The following is a 22,006-nucleotide window of genomic DNA, read 5'->3' as shown; positions in this document are numbered from 1 at the left end:
TGGAGGAGTGTATTACGTTACCCTGGTCCCTGCCTGCTAGCTGACTGGAGGAGTATATTAAGGACATTACCCTGGTCCCTGTCTGCTAGCTGACTGGAGGAGTGTATTACGTTACCCTGGTCCCTGCCTGCTAGCTGACTGGAGGAGTATATTAAGGACATTACCCTGGTCCCTGCCTGCTAGCTGACTGAAGGAGTGTATTACGTTACCCTGGTCCCTGCCTGCTAGCTGACTGGAGGAGTATATTAAGGACATTACCCTGGTCCCTGCCTGCTAGCTGACTGGAGGAGTGTGTTACGCTACCCTGGTCCCTGCCTGCTAGCTGACTGGAGGAGTGTGTTACGTTACCCTGGTCCATGCCTGCTAGCTGACTGGAGGAGTGTGTTACGTTACCCTGGTCCATGCCTGCTAGCTGACTGGAGGAGTGTGTTACGTTACCCTGGTCCCTGCCTGCTAGCTGACTGGAGGAGTGTATTAAGGACATTATCCTGGTCCCTGCCTGCTAGCTGACTGGAGGAGTGTGTTACGTTACCCTGGTCCCTGCCTGCTAGCTGACTGGAGGAGTGTGTTACGTTACCCTGGTCCATGCCTGCTAGCTGACTGGAGGAGTGTATTACGTTACCCTGGTCCCTGCCTGCTAGCTGACTGGAGGAGTGTGTTACGTTACCCTGGTCCCTGCCTGCTAGCTGACTGGAGGAGTGTATTACGTTACCCTGGTCCCTGCCTGCTAGCTGACTGGAGGAGTGTGTTACGCTACCCTGGTCTCTGCCTGCTAGCTGACTGGAGGAGTGTGTTACGTTACCCTGGTCCCTGCCTGCTAGCTGACTGGAGGAGTGTATTAAGGACATTACCCTGGTCCCTGCCTGCTAGCTGACTGGAGGAGTGTGTTACGTTACCCTGGTCCAAGCCTGCTAGCTGACTGGAGGAGTGTGTTACGTTACCCTGGTCCATGCCTGCTAGCTGACTGGAGGAGTGTGTTACGTTACCCTGGTCCCTGCCTGCTAGCTGACTGGAGGAGTATATTAAGGACATTACCCTGGTCCCTGCCTGCTAGCTGACTGGAGGAGTGTGTTACATTACCCTGGTCCCTGCCTGCTAGCTGACTGGAGGAGTGTGTTACGTTACCCTGGTCCCTGCCTGCTAGCTGACTGGAGGAGTGTGTTACGTTACCCTGGTCCCTGCCTGCTAGCTGACTGGAGGAGTGTATTACGCTACCCTGGTCCCTGCCTGCTAGCTGACTGGAGGAGTGTGTTACGTTACCCTGGTCCCTGCCTGCTAGCTGACTGGAGGAGTGTGTTACGTTACCCTGGTCCATGCCTACTAGCTGACTGGAGGAGTGTAATACGTTACCCTGGTCCCTGCCTGCTAGCTGACTGGAGGAGTGTATTACGTTACCCTGGTCCCTGCCTGCTAGCTGACTGGAGGAGTATATTAAGGACATTACCCTGGTCCCTGTCTGCTAGCTGACTGGAGGAGTGTATTACGTTACCCTGGTCCCTGCCTGCTAGCTGACTGGAGGAGTATATTAAGGACATTACCCTGGTCCCTGCCTGCTAGCTGACTGAAGGAGTGTATTACGTTACCCTGGTCCCTGCCTGCTAGCTGACTGGAGGAGTATATTAAGGACATTACCCTGGTCCCTGCCTGCTAGCTGACTGGAGGAGTGTGTTACGCTACCCTGGTCCCTGCCTGCTAGCTGACTGGAGGAGTGTGTTACGTTACCCTGGTCCATGCCTGCTAGCTGACTGGAGGAGTGTGTTACGTTACCCTGGTCCATGCCTGCTAGCTGACTGGAGGAGTGTATTACGTTACCCTGGTCCCTGCCTGCTAGCTGACTGGAGGAGTGTGTTACGTTACCCTGGTCCCTGCCTGCTAGCTGACTGGAGGAGTGTATTACGTTACCCTGGTCCCTGCCTGCTAGCTGACTGGAATAGTATATTAAGGACATTACCCTGGTCCCTGCCTGCTAGCTGACTGGAGGAGTGTATTACGTTACCCTGGTCCCTGCCTGCTAGCTGACTGGAGGAGTATATTAAGGACATTACCCTGGTCCCTGCCTGCTAGCTGACTGGAGGAGTGTATTACGTTACCCTGGTCCCTGCCTGCTAGCTGACTGGAGGAGTGTATTACGTTACCCTGGTCCCTGCCTGCTAGCTGACTGGAGGAGTATATTAAGGACATTACCCTGGTCCCTGCCTGCTAGCTGACTGGAGGAGTATATTAAGGACATTACCCTGGTCCATGCCTGGTAGCTGACTGGAGGAGTGTGTTACGTTACCCTGGTCCCTGCCTGCTAGCTGACTGGAGGAGTATATTAAGGACATTACCCTGGTCCCTGCCTGCTAGCTGACTGGATGAGTGTAGAATGTTACACATTAACAGCCTTTCCATTAAGTCACCCTGTGTATCCATGGAGACACCACCTTCTCTCCAGCTCCTCTGAACAGATAGCAGTCCCTCGCTCAACTTAGCTTAGTCCACCATGTTTTCTGTTTTTTGTCTTTGTAAACTTAGTTTGGTGAGGTGGAGAAAACTTCCCACAGGGCGAGTCAAGTGAATTAGTTAGAGAGAAAGTAGATTGTGTGGATGTACTGTATGAATGAGTGGGTGAATGAACCAGTAAAGGATGGAGGTGTTGTGGTGATGGATAAAGGAGTTAGTGATTGAGTGTTTTAATTTAATCATGGGAGGCAGTAATTAAGTTAGATGAGTAGGATAGTATTTAAGTGAGTCACTGAATGACCATGTGAGTTACATCAAGGGAGAGCGTGAGTGAATAGGAGTTTGTGTGTGTCTGTGTGTGCCTGTGTGTGCCTGTGTGTGTGTGTGCCTGTGTGTGCCTGTGTGTGCCTGTGTGTGCCTGTGTGTGCCTGTGTGTGTCTGTGTGTGTCTGTGTGTGCCTGTGTGTGCCTGTGTGTGCCTGTGTGTGTCGGTGTGTGTCTGTGCTTCAATGTGTGTGTGTTCTCTCATCATGGGAGAGCGGCAGTGTGTGTGTGTGTGTTAATAGCCGTCTGCTCCTGTCTCTCTCTGTGGAGGATGAAACAGAGCGTAGCAGATGCTCTACTCTGTACCAAAGGTATCATAGACATACAGTATTACTTTCAATGGAAGGAGTACCAGTTCTGTCTCAGTGTATTCCCCACAGACTGTCTGCCTGTCTGCCTGCCTGCCTTTCTGTCTGTCTGTCTGTCTGTCTGTCTGTCTGTCTGTCTGTCTGTCTGTCTGTCTGTCACACCAAACCCTGTTATCAGTCATTGTTGAAGCACAGAACATATGTCGCTGTCTGACACACTGCATTTCTAAAAGAAAACACACCAACAATATAACACAGGTTCATCACCTACAGTGAAAACACACCAGCAATATAACACAGGTTCATCACCTACAGTGAAAACACACCAGCAATATAACACAGGTTCATCACCTACAGTGAAAACACACCAGCAATATAACACAGGTTCATCACCTACAGTGAAAACACACCAGCAATATAACACAGGTTCATCACCTACAGTGAAAACACACCAGCAATATAACACAGGTTCATCACCTACAGTGAAAACACACCAGCAATATAACACAGGTTCATCACCTACAGTGAAAACACACCAGCAATATAACACAGGTTCATCACCTACAGTGAAAACACATATGATACTGTGAATCTCTTCACTGAACTTGTTTTATTTTGGCTAATATTGTGGTTTATAGTGTACTTAGTGCTGATACATATTCACAAAGTTGATAATGTTAACCTTTTGTGAAAGGAACCAGAGACACATTCCCATAGGTGTTTTGGGATTATTTAAGGATTTCCCAATACAGTATCTCCCAAATTTGGGAGATTAACCCAAATCACACGCAGATAGCATTTGCTGTTATAATCACAACACAGTTTTTATATTCACAACATAGTTGTTACAGTTCTGTCTTCTGTGAATAAATCCTGATGAAATGTTACTGTCAATCTGGGAGATCTGTGAATGACATCCCTCTGTTAAAAGCAATACAGACTATACACACAGCCCAAATAATCCCAAATATCTAGTCCATTTATCCAGCATGAAGGGAGTATTGGGTTGGGTTGGGGGGCAGAGCACATATGGGAGGGGGGGGGTTGTATGTACATGTGAGCGTGTGTATGAGTGTGTGTATCTGTATGAGTGTGTGTATCTGTATGAGTGTGTGTATCTGTATGAGTGTGTGTATTGGGATCCAGAGCCTTAGCCCGGTGATCCCCCAGCTTGAGGGGGAAATCTGGAGATGGCCGGGTGGGGAGGGGACTGGGGGCACCCCCATCGCTAATGCGTTCTAATGCCAGCTCCTGACACAGCGGCAGATGCTCCCGGTTTGGCAGGGCATCTGAGGATCTGAATAAGGGTCTGGTTGTTGGGTTCGCCCCCCCTCCCGTATGGAGGCTACGCCACAAGAAGGAGCACAAGATGGGGACAAGACGAGTCCAGCCTAGATGACTCAGTACTCTGTTAGCCTGGTCCCAGATCTGTTTGTGCTGTCTTGCCTACACCTATGGTCATCTAAATCCCTCTTCCTCTCCTGGCTCCAACAGAAGAGATCCAGGACCCAGCCATATGAGGCCCTGACCTTCCCCACACCCAGGCCTCCCAGCTCAGGCTCAGCCAAGACGGTCGTTTACCACCCACCCACCCAGCCAGCCAGCCAGCCAGCCAGTCTGTCAGGGATTTTCAGCGGGGGAAAAATAAGACATCTGTTCCTAAAGGATTAGCAAATATTTGGTGCCCTTCTGAAAGCCTATCTGTGTGTGTCTGAGTATTGTCATTGGAGTAGTCACTGAGCTGTATATGTGCCTTAGAGCTCTCTCTCTCTCTCTCTCTCTCTCTCTCTCTCTCTCTCTCTCTCTCTCTCTCCTCTTTCTATCTCTCTGGTGAACCTTCACCCTCCCAGTGTTTTTAAACTCATTAAATGGGAGACTAGCAGTCAAATGAAAAGAATCGGGACAACACTGATAGAACAGGAGGCTGAGGCGGCTGAGTAATTGGCCTCAGCTGTAATAGCCATAGCTTGCGTTCCAAATGGCACCCTATTTCCTATATAGCACACTACTTTTGACCAGAGTCCTATGGGACCTGGTCAAAAGTAGTGCACTATATAGGGAGTAGGGTGCCATTTGGGACAGAACGATATATTTCCCATCATATCCCCATTGTGATCGTTAGCCCACCAGAGGGGAGGAGGCTCTTAGTCTTCCTGGTACTGGATGGACAGAAGCTTTATTTTCCAACAGAATCAATGAGAAACCTGACCTCAGCTCCAGGTAATTTACTGGTGATTATGGGAAAAGTAGTCCCTGGTGACTTGGGGTTGTCTCCAGGGGTAGAGAGAAGCCCTTAGCAGGTCTAAGCAGATGCTCTGGTGACTGAGTCTCGACCACAGCCACAGGAGCCACCCTCCTCTCCTCCTGGTTCTGTCTGTCTGCACTTAGTGGGGCTGGTGGTCCGACAGATGTAGTCACTGTGTTGGGTGACCTGAGTGAATGTGTGTGTGTGTGTTGGGTGACATTAGGCCAGCAGTATGGTCCTCAGGGGTAAATCAGCATTAAACCCATGAGTCAGAAACTGAAGATATTATAATCGGATGGAAACTGATGATCTCATGTTGTTGTCCACAAGTGGCTGCAACATCACACTCTAATCGCACATACAGTAATTCAGTCAATGTATTCAGTCAATGTAGCACCATCATTGGTTACGTCAGTTAAGCTCCCACGATGACCAGTTTTCCACGTCATGTTAGCAACTCGTAGGATAACTCATATAAGCTTTGTATTTGTAAGGCTGATTACTAGGATTTTCAGGGATCAATTGAAAACCATAGCTTGCAAGTCTTTTTCATCTAGCAGGAAGTAGGTGGTAAATGGGCATATTGATGTATTTTTTGGTGTACTGAAGTGACCCAATAAATCCATGTTGCTGTTGTGTGTGTTATCCAGTGTTGATGGTTAACATTTCCTCGCCTCATGGGGAGAGAGAGGACTTAGTTAAACCCTGATTGAAGAGAAAGATCCCTCCCCAGCCTGGCTCCCCTGCCAGCCATGTTGCTATGGTACATAATCCTTTGTGTAGTCTGAAGCCTGTAGGAAAGCTCTACTGAGGACTGGACTGAAACATAGCCTAATTCTCTGCATCATATGAAGACTCAGGTTTCATGTTGTTTTAGAAAGCAGAAGGCCAAACAGATTTACAGTCATAGGGTTCCAATTACCTAATGTCAGGAGTTGCTATGGTAGGTGTGGTGTGGAATCAGGCGCAGGAGGCAGAAGTAAAGTCCAACAAAAATACTTTAGTAGATATCACAATAAATATCCAAAACCAGCCCGGAGGCGAGAAAAGCGCGCACAGGCGTATACAAACGGGCGCAATCAACAAGTGCGTAATCTACTCCTAAAACACAACCAAGGAGGAAAGCACAAAATAGCGCACCAAAATACATGCAGCGCAGCAACACGACATGGAACAATTACACACAACACCTAACTAACAACAAGGAAACTAAATAGGGTGCTAATTGAGACATAACACAAAACAGGTGTGACAAACAGACAAAACCAATCAAACAAGAAACATAGAGCGGTGGCAGCTAGTACTCCGGAGACGACGACCGCCGAAACCTGCCCGAACAAGGAGGAGGGGCCGCCTCGGCCGAAACCGTGACAGTACCCCCCCCTTGACGCGCGGCTCCAGCCGTGCGCCGCCCCCGGCCTCGGGGACGACCAGGAGGACGCGGAGCAGGGCGCGTAGGATGACCCCGATGGAATTCGGTCAGCAGGGACGGATCCAGAATGTCCCTCCTCGGCACCCAGCACCGCTCCTCCGGACCGTACCCCTCCCACTCCACGAGATATTGGAGACCGGCGTCTCGAATCCAGGATGGTCCGAACAGTGTACGCCGGAGCCCCCTCGATGTCCAACGGGGGCGGAGGAGTCTCCTCAATCTCAAAGTCCTGGAGTGGACCAGCTACCACCGGCCTGAGGAGAGACACATGGAACGAGGGGTTAATATTCTTGTAATCAATGGGCAGTTGTAACCTGTAACACACCTCGTTCAATCTCCTCAGGACTTTAAAAGGCCCCACAAACCGCCGACCCAGCTTCCGGCAGGGCAGGCGGAGGGGCAGGTTTCTGGTTGAGAGCCAGACTCGATCTCCAGGTGCGTACACTGGCCCCTCACTGCGGTGTAGGTCGGCGCTCGTCTTCTGTCGACGGATGGCTCGCTGCAGATGGACGTGTGCAGCGTTCCACGTCTCCTCCGAGCGCCGCACCCACTCATCCACAGCAGGGGCCTCGATCTGGCTCTCATGCCAAGGTGCCAGAACCGGCTGGTACCCTAACACACACCGGAAAGGGATTAGTCTCGTGGAGGAGTGGCGGAGAGAGTTCTGTGCCATCTCGGCCCAGGGCACATATCTCGCCCACTCCTCCGGCCGGCCCTGACAATATGACCTCAGAAACCTACCCACATCCTGGTTGACTCGTTCGACCTGCCCATTACTCTCCGGGTGGTAACCCGAGGTAAGGCTCACCGAGACCCCCAACCGTTCCATAAAGGCTCTCCAGACTCTGGAGGTAAACTGGGGGCCTCGATCGGACACTATATCCTCGGGTACCCCGTAATGCCGGAAGACGTGAGTAAATAGAGCCTCAGCGGTCTGTAGGGCAGTAGGAAGACCCGGCATGGGAAGGAGACGACAGGCCTTCGAGAACCGATCCACAACGACCAGGATGGTGGTATTCCCTTGTGAGGAGGGAAGGTCGGTAACAAAATCCACCGAGAGGTGAGACCAGGGTCGTTGTGGAACGGGCAGGGGTTGTAATTTACCCCTGGGCAAGTGTCTGGGCGCCTTACACTGGGCACACACTGAGCAGGAGGAGACATAAACCCTCACATCCCTGGCTAACGTTGGCCACCAGTACTTCGTACTAAGGCAGTGCACTGTCCGGCCAATACCTGGATGTCCAGAGGAGGGGGACGTGTGAGCCCAATAAATCAGCCGATCCCGGACCTCGGCGCGGGGACGTACGTCCGACCCACCGGACACTGTGGAGGGCTAGGGTCGGTGCGTAATGCCCGCTCGATCTCCGCATCGACCTCCCACACCACCGGTGCCACCAGACAAGACTCCGGTAGTATGGGAATGGGCTCCACGCACCTCTCCTCCGTGTCATACCGCCGGGACAGGGCATCTGCCTTCCCGTTCTGGGACCCAGGGATGTAAGTGATCTTGAACACAAACCGGGCGAGAAACATAGTCCATCGAGCCTGGCGAGGATTCAGTCTCCTAGCTGCCCGAATGTATTCCAGGTTACGGTGGTCGGTCAGAATGAGGAAAGGGTGCTGAGCCCCCTCAAGCCAATGCCTCCACACCTTTAGGGCCTGTACTACGGCTAACAGCTCCCTGTCCCCTACGTCATAATTCCGCTCCGCCGGACTGAGCTTCTTAGAATAAAAAGCACAGGGGCGGAGCTTAGGTGGTGTGCCGGACCGTTGTGAAAGAACTGCCCCGATACCGGCCTCAGACGCGTCCACCTCTACTTGGAAGGGTAAAGTGGGATCCGGGTGCGCCAGCACTGGAGCCGAGGTAAACAGGTCCTTCAGTCTCCCAAAGGCCCTGTCCGCCTCAGCCGACCACTGCAAGCGCACCGGACCCCCCTTAAGAAGAGACGTTATGGGAGCTGCCACCTGTCCAAAACCCCGGATAAACCTTCGGTAGTAATTCGCAAAACCCAAGAACCGCTGCACCTCTTTAACCGTAGTTGGGGTTTGCCAATTACGCACGGGCGGACACTCGGTCCACCTCCATTCTCACCCCTGACGCAGACAACTGGTAACCCAAAAGGAGACTGACTCCTGAAAGAACAGACATTTCTCGGCTTTGACATACAGGTCATGCTCCAACAGTCTCCTCAATACCCTGCGCACCAGGGCTACATGCTCGGCCCGAGTAGAACTGTACACAAGAATATCATCTATGTACACCACTACTCCCTGCGCCTGCATGTCCCGGAAAATCTCATCTACAAACGATTGGAAGACTGATGGAGCATTCATTAACCCATATGGCATGACGAGATACTCGTAATGGCCGGAGGTAGTACTAAATGCTGTCCTCCACTCATCGCCCTCCCTAATGCGCACCAAGTTATATGCGCTCCTGAGGTCCAATTTTGTGAAGAACCGTGCCCCGTGTAATGACTCCGTCATGGTCGCAATCAGCGGGAGTGGATAACTATATTTCACAGTCACCTGATTGAGACCGCGGTAATCAATACACGGACGCAAACCTCCATCCTTTTTCTTCACAAAAAAGAAGCTCGAGGACGCGGGAGAAGTGGAGGGCCGTATGTATCCCTGTCTCAGAGACTCGGCAATGTAAGTCTCCATTGCCCTTTTCTCCTCCTGTGACAAAGGATACACATGGCTCCGCGGGAGCGCAGCTCCTGTCTGGAGGTCTATCGCACAATCCCCCTGTCTATGAGGTGGCAACCTTGCCGCTCTGGTCTTACTAAACACAAGTGCCAAATCCTCATACTCAGGCGGAATGTGCAGTGCTGGCATCTGGTTCGGGCTCTCCACCGAGGTCGCCCCTACGGAAACACCCAGACATAGCCCCTCACACTGAGCAGACCACCCTTTAAGAGCCTTCTCTCGCCACGAAATCGTAGGATCATGGGTAATCAACCAGGGAAGCCCCAGTACCACCGGATACGCAGGAGAGTCGATCAGATAGAGTTGAATCGTCTCCTCATGACCCCCCTGCGTCATCATCCTAAGTGGCGCCGTGACCTCCCTAATTAACCCAGATCCTAACGGACGACTATCTAAGGCTTGTACAGGGAAGGGTTTATCGACTGGAAGGAGGGGAATCCCTAACTTAACACAGAATTTACGATCTACAAAATTCCCAGCTGCGCCTGAATCGACTAGCGCCTTATGCTGGGAACGAGGTGCAACCTGTGGGAAACAAACAGGTAATGTAATGTGTACGACAGAAAGCTCTGGGTAAGTAGGGCGCCTACTCACCTGGGAGGACTCCCCAATGTGTGACCTGCCATCTCCCTCACCAGGGGACCCTCCCCAGCACCTAGCCGCGGTGTGCCCTCCGCGGCCACAGTTGGTGCAGGAGACTGCCCCCCTCGGGTTCCTTCCTCTCTTCCCTCTAGCGCCAGCACCTCCAAGCTCCATCGGGCTCTGCTCGGAGGCGCTGGAGGGTGGAATGGGAGGCCCCCACCTGGGACGTCCGCGGGTCGCGAGCAGGGTGTCCAGCCGAATGGCCATGTCCACCAGCTGGTCAAATGTTAGTGTAGTATCCCTGCACGCTAACTCTCTGCGGACGTCCTCCCGAAGGCTACATCTAAAGTGGTCTATTTCCACCCTGCATCGGCCGCTAGAGTCCGGAACTCCAGCGCAAACTCTTGAGCGCTCCTCATCCCCTGTCGGAGGTGGAATAGACGCTCCCCCGCCGCCTTCCCTTCTGGTGGATGGTCGAAGACAGCACGGAAGCGGCGGGAGAACTCCGCATAGGTGACTGTGGCGGCGTCTATTCCCCTCCATTCGGCGTTGGCCCACTCCAACGCCTTGCCGGTGAGACAGGAGATGAGGGCGGAAACGCTCGTATCCCGAGGGCGCCGGGTGTATGGTGGCAAGGTAGAGTTCCACTTGTAATAGGAACCCCTGACACCCGGCAGCGGTGCCGTCGTACGCCCTCGGGAGCGAGAGCCGAATCCCACTGGGTTCCGGTAGTTGGACGGGCGGGCTGTCCGATGGTGATGGTGCGATAGGTGGGGGTGTGGGTACCCCGCTGGTTTCCCATCGATGGAGGGTGTTCATTACGCGGTCCAAGGCGTGCCCGATCTGGTTGATTCGATCCTCTTGACCGCGAAGACGCTCCTCCATGATGTCGGTGGGTGCTCCTGCTGATTCCATATGTGGTGTGTAATTCTGTCAGGAGTTGCTATGGTAGGTGTGGTGTGGAATCAGGCGCAGGAGGCAGAAGTAAAGTCCAACAAAAATACTTTAGTAGATATCACAATAAATATCCAAAACCAGCCCGGAGGCGAGAAAAGCGCACACAGGCGTATACAAACGGGCGCAATCAACAAGTGCGTAATCTACTCCTAAAACACAACCAAGGAGGAAAGCACAAAATAGCGCACCAAAATACATGCAGCGCAGCAACACGACATGGAACAATTACACACAACACCTAACTAACAACAAGGAAACTAAATAGGGTGCTAATTGAGACATAACACAAAACAGGTGTGACAAACAGACAAAACCAATCAAACAAGAAACATAGAGCGGTGGCAGCTAGTACTCCGGAGACGACGACCGCCGAAACCTGCCCGAACAAGGAGGAGGGGCCGCCTCGGCCGAAACCGTGACACCTAATTAGGTTTCCAATGACCTATGGTCACTTACAGTATAATAAATGTTGTGATCCACAATATGGTGTTTACTTAAAAAACAGCACAATAATGGACAATGTAGTGTTCATGTTGCCAATGATCTAATAAATAGACCTAGCTGTAAGACTCATATATGGTTAAAGTGTCTATTTCGATATGATATGGAAAGCAGAGTGTTTTTTCCATCCATCCATCCATCCATCCATCCATCCATCCATCCATCCATCCATCCATCCCTCCCAGACAAAGTGTGGCTTAGTGTGTGTCTGTTGTCTCATCCCCTCTGTGAGGCTGTGGGCTGTGTGGAGTAAGCTGGGTGGATGATGATGAACTCCCGTGGCTCCCCTGGCCTCCTCCTAACCCTCCTGAGCTTCCTCGGCTGAGCCTCCTGATCCTCCCCCTGGCCTACCCTGTTCCTCCTGAGCACCAGCCACAGCCCCAACCCAGGCAGCAGTGACAGCATCATTTCTGCACCTGCTCCCAGCGTCAGGGCCTCAGAACCCAGGAGGAGTGGGAGAGAATCGAGAGACCGGAGAGTCACAGTGGGCCTGGAGGTCATAGGGGGAGGGTAGAGAGATAGGAGTGTCACAGTGGGCCTGGAGGTCATAGGGGGAGGATAGAGAGATAGGAGTGTCACAGTGGGCCTGGAGGTCATAGGGGGAGGATAGAGAGATAGGAGTGTCACAGTGGGCCTGGAGGTCATAGGGGGAGGATAGAGAGATAGGAGTGTCACAGTGGGCCTGGAGGTCATAGGGGGAGGATAGAGAGATAGGAGTGTCACAGTGGGCCTGGAGGTCATAGGGGGAGGATAGAGAGATAGGAGTGTCACAGTGGGCCTGGAGGTCATAGGGGGAGGATAGAGAGATGGGAGTGTCACAGTGGGCCTGGAGGTCATAGGGGGAGGATAGAGAGATAGGAGTGTCACAGTGGGCCTGGAGGTCATAGGGGGAGGATAGAGAGATAGGAGTGTCACAGTGGGCCTGGAGGTCATAGGGGGAGGATAGAGAGATAGGAGTGTCACAGTGGGCCTGGAGGTCATAGGGGGAGGATAGAGAGATAGGAGTGTCACAGTGGGCCTGGAGGTCATAGGGGGAGGATAGAGAGATGGGAGTGTCACAGTGGGCCTGGAGGTCATAGGGGGAGGGTAGAGAGATGGGAGTGTCACAGTGGGCCTGGAGGTCATAGGGGGAGGGTAGAGAGATAGGAGAGCAGGGCAGGAAGGCCCAGTGGGCCTGGAGATGTGGTCCTGCTCTCTAGTCTCATCTGTCTATCCTCTAGAGAGACTGGAGGGAGCAGGATGGGGTCACATCTCCAGGCCTGCTGTACCTTCCTGAGCTTCTCCACTCTGTTCCTCTCCTCTTCCGGTCCCCCATGACCCCATCGCTCCCTGGGACCCGGATGTTGGTCACCTCTGTCTGCACCTCTTCCTTGATCGTTGCTCGTTCCTTTCCTTTTGAACCTGTGACCCCGGGTGCTCCCCCGAAACCCCAGCGATCACAATGTAATATAAGAACGGATAGCTGGGCGGCTGGCTGAGGGTAGGGGTCCGGGGTCAGAGTTGGGCTCTGTCAGAGCAGAGGCTGAGGCTCAGGCTGGGGCTCAGGGGCCATAGGGCTCATTAGCGGGTCGAGGTCAGGACCTTCAGGGACCAACCACCAGGGATTAGAGTAATGAGGGGGATAATGGAGTCCATGAGGGGGATGAGGGGTTCAGCGTGCTGCCTCTCCCTATCGATCCCTGGGTTCCCACCAGGCTCCAGGAAGGCCAGGAGGGAACACTCCCTAATTCCGCCTAATTCTGATCCAGTGTGGAAGCTCAGTAGCTCAGTGGCTGGGTGCTTAGTGGAGGGCAGGGGGGAGAGAGAGGGGACAGGGGGAGCACAGAGAGGGAGAGGGCAGTGGGAGAGAGATAGAGAGAGCGCAAGGGGGAGCACAGAGAGGGCGGGAGAGAGAGAGAGGGCGGGGAGAGAGAGAGAGGGCAGGGGGAGCACAGAGAGAGGGCAAGGGGGAGCACAGAGAGAGGGCGGGGGAGAGAGAGAGGGCGGGGGACAGAGAGAGAGAGAGAGAGAGAGAGAGAGAGAGAGAGAGAGAGAGAGAGAGAGAGAGAGAGAGAGAGAGAGAGAGAGAGAGAGAGAGAGAGAGAGAGAGAGAGAGAGAGAGAGAGAGAGAGAGAGAGAGAGAGAGAGAGAGAGAGAGAGAGAGAGAGAGAGAGAGAGAGAGAGAGAGAGAGAGAGAGAGAGAGAGAGAGAGAGCAGGGGGGAGAGAGGCCAGGGGTGAGGTAAGGGGAGAGAGAGCGACAGAGAGAATGAGAGAGAGAGAGATGCCTACAGGGTATCTGTCTTTATTCATGGCTTCCCCTGTCTCCCTCAGCTCAGTGTCCCTGGCTGCAGTTCAGGCTGTGTAAGCGAGAGCCTCAACCCTCCTGACCTTTAGAAGTGAAGCAGACTCAACTCACTCTTTGTTCTGGTGATTTTACAGCAGGTGTCTCAGACCAATGCTTAATAAACAGTGATACAACTAATCACGTCTAGGAGGGATGGCTGCTTTCACTGACTAACAGATGTGCTTGACCTGGACCGGAAAACCCAGTGAAGCAGAAGTTTACATCTTTGTTTGCCCTTTTTAATTCTCTTCTCCTCTGCCTCTGTTTTTCCTGGCTCTTTTGGGGTCTAGACCAGTACTTTATACTGTGATATAAATTAGCTTTATCAATACATTTGATTGAGTGATTGATTGATTCTGCTCTTGTCTTGCAGGTTTCCAGAACAGGCCCAAGTCCCTGAAGGTGTTTGTGAACCCTGCCAGTCATAAGAAAGAGGCGTACCAGATCTACAGAGATGATGTGGCACCACTCTTTCAGCTAGCAGACATCAAGGCTGATGTGACCAGTAAGTGTCCCATGACAATGTTATGTCAGGTGTGTGGTCCTGTGTGGCTCATTTGGTAAGATTGTGGCACTCTATCACATACACATATTGTACAAACAATTACGCTCTCACTGCTTTTTTTAAGGCCGGGATTCAATTTGTAGTGCAGCGTGCTGGACAGCCGACAATTCGGCTTTTAAAGGCATTTTCCCCGAAGTTCGTGCAGATCGCATTCACAGTAAAATATTGATAAAAACGTCTGCTAAAGTGGCATATCTCATTAGACTGGTGTGTGGGCTGGGCATAACTGTACATCTGACCAGAGATGGTCTTTGTCCGTTGGTGTACTGTGTGGTTTCCCTGCCCTGAGACAGTTATTCCTGGGATAGGTGCATTCATGTTCTGCCCTCATGCTTTACCCACTCATATCACTCACTCTTCAGCGCTTCACTATCACATCAACACCATGCTGTCCACCAGGGTCAATCCCATTTTGATTCCATTAATTCAATTTCCTGAATTGACTTATTAACTGAATTAAATGAAATTGACCCCCACCCTGCTGTCCACCAATATGCTTCTCATGTATGTTGTTTGTGTGTAGCCTATGTGTGTGTGTGTGCACGTGTGTGTGTGTGTGTGTGTGTGTGTGTGTGTGTGTGTGTGTGTGTGTGTGTGTGTGTGTGTGTGTGTGTGTGTGTGCAGAGCAGCATCTGTAGTACTCTGGTGGATGTGCGTGCGGAGGGTCTCTTAAAGTGCATCTCACACGTAATGACAGGAGCAGTCTCTCCTCTCCTCTCCTCTCCTCTCCTCTCCTCTCCTCTCCTCTCCTCTCCTCTCCTCTCCTCTCCTCTCCTCTCCTCTCCTCTCCTCTCCTCTCCTCTCCTCTCCTCTCCTCTCCTCTCCTCTCCTCTCCTCTCCTCTCCTCACTGAGTAACCTGACCTAGGGGGAGGGGATAGACCCATCTGTTCATCCCCCCTCCTCCTCCTCTCCTCCTCTCCTCCGCCCCCTCCTCCTCTCCTCCTCCCCCTCCGCCTCTCCTCCTCCCCCCCTCCTCTCCTCCTCTCCTCCACCCCCTCCACCTCACCTCCTCCACTCCTCCTCTCCTCCACCCCTCCTCCCTCCTCTCCTCCTCCCCTCCCCCTCTCCTCCTCTCCTCCTCCCTCTCCCCCCCCTCTCCTCCTCCCCTCCTCCTCTCCTCCTCCTCCTCCTCCTCACACACACATGTGAAGATGCGCATGTACACACACAAACACACACAGCCCAACACCAGCTCTGTGTACGGACATCTCCTTCTCTTCTCCAGGAGGGGGTGTCCCAGTCATCCCACCAATCTGTGCTCTAATAAATGCTGCTACCATTGTGGGTGTCCGTGCGTGCGTGCGTACATACGTTAATAAATCCTGCTACCATTGTGGGTGTCCGTGCGTGCGTACGTTAATAAATGCTGCTACCATTGTGGGTGTCCGTGCGTGCGTACATACGTTAATAAATCCTGCTACCATTGTGGGTGTCCGTAGCGTGCGTGCGTTAATAAATGCTGCTACCATTGTGGGTGTCCGTGCGTGCGTACATACGTTAATAAATGCTGCTACCATTGTGGGTGTCCGTGCGTGCGTACGTTAATAAATGCTGCTACCATTGTGGGTGTCCGTGCGTACGTACGTTAATAAATGCTGCTACCATTGTGGGTGTCCGTGCGTGCGTACGTTAATAAATGCTGCTACCATTGTGGGTGTCCGTGCGTGCGTACATACGTTAATAAATCCTGCTACCATTGTGGGTGTCCGTGCGTGCGTACGTTAATAAATGCTGCTACCATTGTGGGTGTCCGTGCGTGCGTACGTTAATAAATGCTGCTACCATTGTGGGTGTCCGTGCGTGCGTACATACGTTAATAAATCCTGCTACCATTGTGGGTGTCCGTGCGTGCGTACATACGTTAATAAATCCTGCTACCATTGTGGGTGTCCGTGCGTGCGTACATACGTTAATAAATGCTGCTACCATTGTGGGTGTCCGTGCGTACGTACGTTAATAAATGCTGCTACCATTGTGGGTGTCCGTGCGTGCGTACGTTAATAAATGCTGCTACCATTGTGGGTGTCCGTGCGTACGTACGTTAATAAATGCTGCTACCTGATTCCAGAGGCTTCCAGAAGCCATTTAAACAGTAATATAATCTGTTAACGTCCCAAATTGCATCCTATTCCCTATATAGTACACTACTTTTGACCAGTGCACATAGGGCTCTGGTTAAAAGTAGTGCACTATGTATGGAATATATTTCCATTTGGGATGCAGACCCTTTTTCTTGATGATGTGTCCCACCCGGGGGAGTGGGGTGGGGGGTGGACGAGGAGGCATTAAAACACACTTTACCTAATATAAATTAAATGTCTAATTCTGGGCCTGCAGTGGCCAGGGACCAACTGGGTTTGATGATGTTATTATGCCGCTGAATTGGGAAGGTGACAAATGGATCAGCGATTTATTTTAACTACTGAATGATAATGTCGTTATCACAATATAATGACAGTCAGGTGGGAGTACAGATGGGAGTACATGTTGCAGTTGTGCATCCTGATGTACTATGCTGACTGCTCCCATTTGTATTATTTGTAAATATATTCTGTTAATAGTTCACTAAAGTGTATTGCAACGTACTGGCCGCCTCCTTGTCTTCTTTCTGAGGAGTACAGATGTCAAATTCAGTCATGTGACTGAGATATGCAAATTCTTCTTCTATGCTGATTTTTCAGTGTACAGGCTAGCTTCTGAATAGCAGGAGATGTTACTAATTTTGCAGTGTATGTACACAACATACTGTACATCAACATCATCTTGATGTGACAATACAACCAAATCCCCTGGTACCAGAGACTGGGACAGGACCAGGACATCCCCTTGTACCAGAGACTGAGACAGGACCAGGACATCACCTGGTACCAGAGATGGGGACAGGACATCCCCTGGTACCAGAGACAGGGACAGGGACCAGGACATCCCCTGGTACCAGAGACGGGGACAGGGCCAGGACATCCCCTGGTACCAGAGATGGGGACAGGGCCAGGACATCCCCTGGTACCAGGGAATGGGACAGGGACCAGGACATCCCCTGGTACCAGAGACGGGGAAGGGACCATGACATCCGCTGGTACCAGAGATGGGGAAAGGGACCAGGACATCCCCTGGTACCACAGACGGGAACAGGGACCAGGACATCCCCTGGTACCAGAGACGGGGACAGGGACCTGGACATCCCCTGGTACCAGAGACGGGGACAGGGACCAGGACATCCCCTGGTACCAGAGACTGGGCGAGGGACCAGGACATCCCCTGTTACCAGAGATGGGGACAGGGACCTGGACATCCCTTGGTACCAGAGGCGGGAACAGGGACAAGGACATTCCCTGGTACCAGAGATGGGGACAGGGCCAGGACATCCTCTGGTACCAGAGGCGTTGACAGGGACCAGGACATCCAGGCATGAAATACTCATGTGGTCCTGCTGATAATAATGATGCACATTCTCACACAACAATACTCATCTGCAAGTGTCACATCAGTCGTGGTGGAGCCTGTGATGTGTGTGTGTGATGGGTCAGTACAGCTGGGACTAACCCGCTCCGAAGGAGAGGTGGTGCCCCAGAAATGCTAAGTGGGGCACGGACATGTGATGCCATCTGCGGTATGGCACCCCGTTCCCCATATTCACTATTTACTGGCATCTGAGTGTGTGTGGTGGGGAGGGGGGTTTGTGCGTGTGTGTGTTTGCCACGGTGGGCTAGCCGATGCATAGTGACAGTTACCTAGTCTCTAGAGATTCAGGAACGTGGGTTCTCCTCTCCTCCCCATGGCGTGCCACCCTCTCCCCCCGTCTCCTTCACTAGCCACAACCCTGTCAACCTCTCTCTCTCTTCCCCCTGTCTCCTTCACTAGCCTCCTCCCTGTGAATCTCTCCACTAACCCTGTCAACCTCTCTCTCCCCCCTGCCTCCTCCACTAACCACATCCCTGTCAACCTCTCTCCCCCCTGTCTCCTTCACTAGCCACCAACCTGTCAACGTCTCTCTTCCCTGTGTCCTTCACTGGCCACCTCCATGTCAACCTCTCTCCCCCCTGTCTCCTTCACTAGCCACCACCCTGTCAACCTCTCTCCCCTCTGTCTCCTTCACTAGCCACCACCCTGTCAACCTCTCTCCCCCTGTCTCCTTCACTAGCCACCTTCCTGTCTACCTCTCCCCCCTGTCTCCTTCACTAGCCACCAACCTGTCAACGTCTCTCTTCCCTGTGTCCTTCACTGGCCACCTCCATGTCAACCTCTCTTCCCCCTGTCTCCTTCACTAGCCACCACCCTGTCAACCTCTCTCCCCCCTGTCTCCTCCACTAGCCACCACCCTGTCAACCTCTCTCCCCCCTGTCTCCTTCACTGGCCACCACCCTGTCAACCTCTCTCCCCCCATCTCCTTCACTGGCCACCATCCTGTCAACCTCTCTCTCCCCTGTCTCCTCCACTAGCCACCACCCTGTCAACCTCTCTCCCCCCTGTCTCCTTCACTGGCCACCACCCTGTCAACCTCTCTCCCCCCTGTCTCCTTCACTGGCCACCACCCTGTCAACGTCTCTCCCCCCTGTCTCCTCCACTAGCCACCACCCTGTCAACCTCTCTCCCCCCTGTCTCCTTCACTAGCCACCACCCTGTCAACCTCTCTCCCCTGTCTCCTTCACTAGCCACCACCCTGTCAACCTCTCTCCCCTGTCTCCTTCACTAGCCACCACCCTGTCAACCTCTCTCCCCTGTCTCCTTCACTAGCCACCACCCTGTCAACCTCTCTCCCCCTGTCTCCTTCACTAGCCACCACCCTGTCAACCTCTCTCCCCTGTCTCCTTCACTAGCCACCACCCTGTCAACCTCTCTCCCCTGTCTCCTTCACTAGCCACCACCCTGTCAACCTCTCTCTCCCCTGTCTCCTTCACTAGCCACCACCCTGTCAACCTCTCTCCCCTGTCTCCTTCACTAGCCACCACCCTGTCAACCTCTCTCCCCCCTGTCTCCTCCACTAGCCACCACCCTGTCAACCTCTCTCCCCCCTGTCTCCTTCACTAGCCACCACCCTGTCAACCTCTCTCTCCCCTGTCTCCTTCACTGGCCACCATCCTGTCAACCTCTCTCCCCCCTGTCTCCTTCACTAGCCACCACCCTGTCAACCTCTCTCTCCCCTGTCTCCTTCACTGGCCACCATCCTGTCAACCTCTCTCCCCCCTGTCTCCTTCACTAGCCACCACCCTGTCAACCTCTCTCTCCCTTTGTCGCCGGTGTTTGGCTGATAAGCCCACATCCCAATGTATCGGCTCAGCCATCTGCTGTTGTGTATTTCCATCATAGTAATCTGTCCTTCCTATATCCTTCCCCCCCAAAAAACCTTTGACCTCTCTCTGCCTGGACAAATTCTGCCCTACACTGCAACTGATTTAGGATTTAGAATGACACACCAACTACACTAATACGTAGTACATATAACTACATACAGTGCCTTCAGAAAGTATTCAGACTCATTTACTTTTTGTTACGTTACAGCCTTATTCTAAAATTGATATTTTTTAAGGCACACACCTGTCTATATAAGGCCTCACAGTTGACAATGCATGTCAAAGCAAAAACCAAGCCATTATGTCGAAGGAATTGTCTGTAGAGCTCCGAGACAGGATTGTGTAGAGGCACAGATCTGGGGAAGGCTGCCAAAAATGTCTGCAGCATTGAAGGTCCCCAAGAAAACAGTGGCCTCCATCATTCTTAAATGGAAGAAGTTTGGAACCACCAAGACTCTTCCTAGAGCTGGCCGCCCTGCCAAACTGAGCAATCGGGGGAGAAGGCCCTTGGTCAGGGAGGTGACCAAGAACCCAATGGTCACTCTGACAGAGCTCTAGAGTTCCTCTGTGGAGATGGGAGAACCTTCCAGAAGGACAACCATCTCTGCAGCACTCCACCAATCAGGCCTTTATGGTAGAGTGGCCAGACGGAAGCCACTCTTCAGTAAAAGGCACATGACAGCTCGCTTAGAGTTTGCCAAAAGGCACCTAAATACTCTCAGATCATGAGAAACAAGATTCTCTGGTCTGGTGAAACCAAGATTGAACTCTTTGGCCTGAATGCCAAGCGTCACATCTGGAGGAAACCTGGCACCATCCCTACGGTGAAGCATGGTGTTGGCAGCATCATGCTGTGGGGATGTTTTTCAGCGGGAGGGACTGGGAAACTAGTCAGGATAGAGGGAAAGATGAACCGAGCAAAGTACAGAGAGATCCTTGATGAAAACCTGCTCCAGAGCACTCAGGACCTCAGACTGGGGCGAAGGTTCACCTTCCAACAGGACAACGACCCTAAGCACACAGCCAAGACAACGCAGGAGTGGCTTCGGGACAAGTCTCTGAATGTCCTTGAGTGGCCCAGCCAGAGACCCAACTTGAACCGGATCGAACATCTCTGGAGAGACCTGAAAATAGCTGTGCAGCGACGCTCCCCATCCAACCTGACAGAGGTTGAGAGGATCTGCAGAGAAGAATGGGAGAAACTCCCCAAATACAGGTGTGCCAAGCTTGTAGCGTCATACCCAAGAAGACTCGAGGCTGTAATCGCTGCCAAAGGTGCTTCAACAAAGTACTGAGTAAAGGGTCTGAATACTTATGTAAATGTAATATTTCAGTTTTTTTTATTTTTATAAATTAGCTAACATTTCTAAAAACCTGTTTTTGCTTTGTCATTATGGGGTATTGTGTGTAGATTGATGAGGGAAAAAACAATTTAATAATTTTTAGAATAAGGCTGTAACGTAACAAAATGTGGAAAAAGTCAAGGGGTCTGAATACTTTCTGAATGCACTGTATAATATGTAGTAGTGTAGTATACACTAGTAATATGTAGTGTTATAGCCAGACAATGAACATGAGTAGTGGCATTGCTGACCGTGTTTTGCGTAAGTGAGAGGAGCATTAACACCCAGGAGCCAGCCTCTTTGTACTGCTTCTATTTTCTTGATTAAAAATGCAAACAGCATGCAAGTATAAATTCTGCTTCACAGACACCACCATATGTTCATCACAGCCACGTGCCAAACTAACATTGGATAGAGTTACTAAAAGCAATTTTTTTGTGCCAGCCCTTCGATTTCGTCTCTCCTTCATTAACACATTAACTATTTATTTTCTCTTGTCTTTTTCTCTTCACAGTCACTGAAAGAAAGGGCCACGCTCTCTCCATTCTGAAAGAATCCAACTTGGACGGATATGACGGGTAGGTTTGCTTGCCATACAATCTGTTAGATGGTCCGTATAAATCCTCTCCAAAAAGTGATATCAGACAGAAAGAAAATGAACCAATACACTGATCTGAGCCAGTGCTCCCAGTACGGGAATGCAGCCGCAGCAGCCTGATATATCAAATCTAAGGCAATCTCTTTATTCATTTTTTAATTCAGGGGTTAGCTAGGTATACAAAAACATCACTTTGATATGGGCTTGTGTAATCAGCATGGTGAGATTCTAATTAAAATGGGGTGCCACTTTAGGAGAATAGACAGATTATGTTCCGTCTATTCTCCTAAAGTGGCATTTAGCTGTAATAAATAAAGGGGAGGGAGAGAGGGAGGGAGGGAGGGAGGGAGAGAGGGAGAGAGGGAGAGAGGGAGAGAGAGAG

The 22,006-nt window shown here is 51.8% G+C and overlaps 1 protein-coding gene across 1 annotated transcript in view; it reads left to right on the top strand.

The window, feature by feature from the left end:
- cerkl (ceramide kinase-like) overlaps positions 1-22,006 on the top strand; it is a 69,356-nt gene that overhangs the window by 17,762 nt on the left and 29,588 nt on the right. The window contains exons 3-4 of the mRNA XM_041868913.2: positions 14,200-14,331; positions 21,541-21,604. Of these exons, the coding sequence (XP_041724847.1) occupies positions 14,200-14,331; positions 21,541-21,604 (196 nt within the window). The remainder of the gene's footprint in view (positions 1-14,199; positions 14,332-21,540; positions 21,605-22,006) is intronic.

The sequence above is a fragment of the Coregonus clupeaformis genome, chromosome 40 (genome assembly GCF_020615455.1).
Source record: "Coregonus clupeaformis isolate EN_2021a chromosome 40, ASM2061545v1, whole genome shotgun sequence".
Lineage (NCBI taxonomy): Eukaryota > Metazoa > Chordata > Actinopteri > Salmoniformes > Salmonidae > Coregonus > Coregonus clupeaformis.
This window is presented reverse-complemented; position numbering and strand designations above follow the sequence as displayed.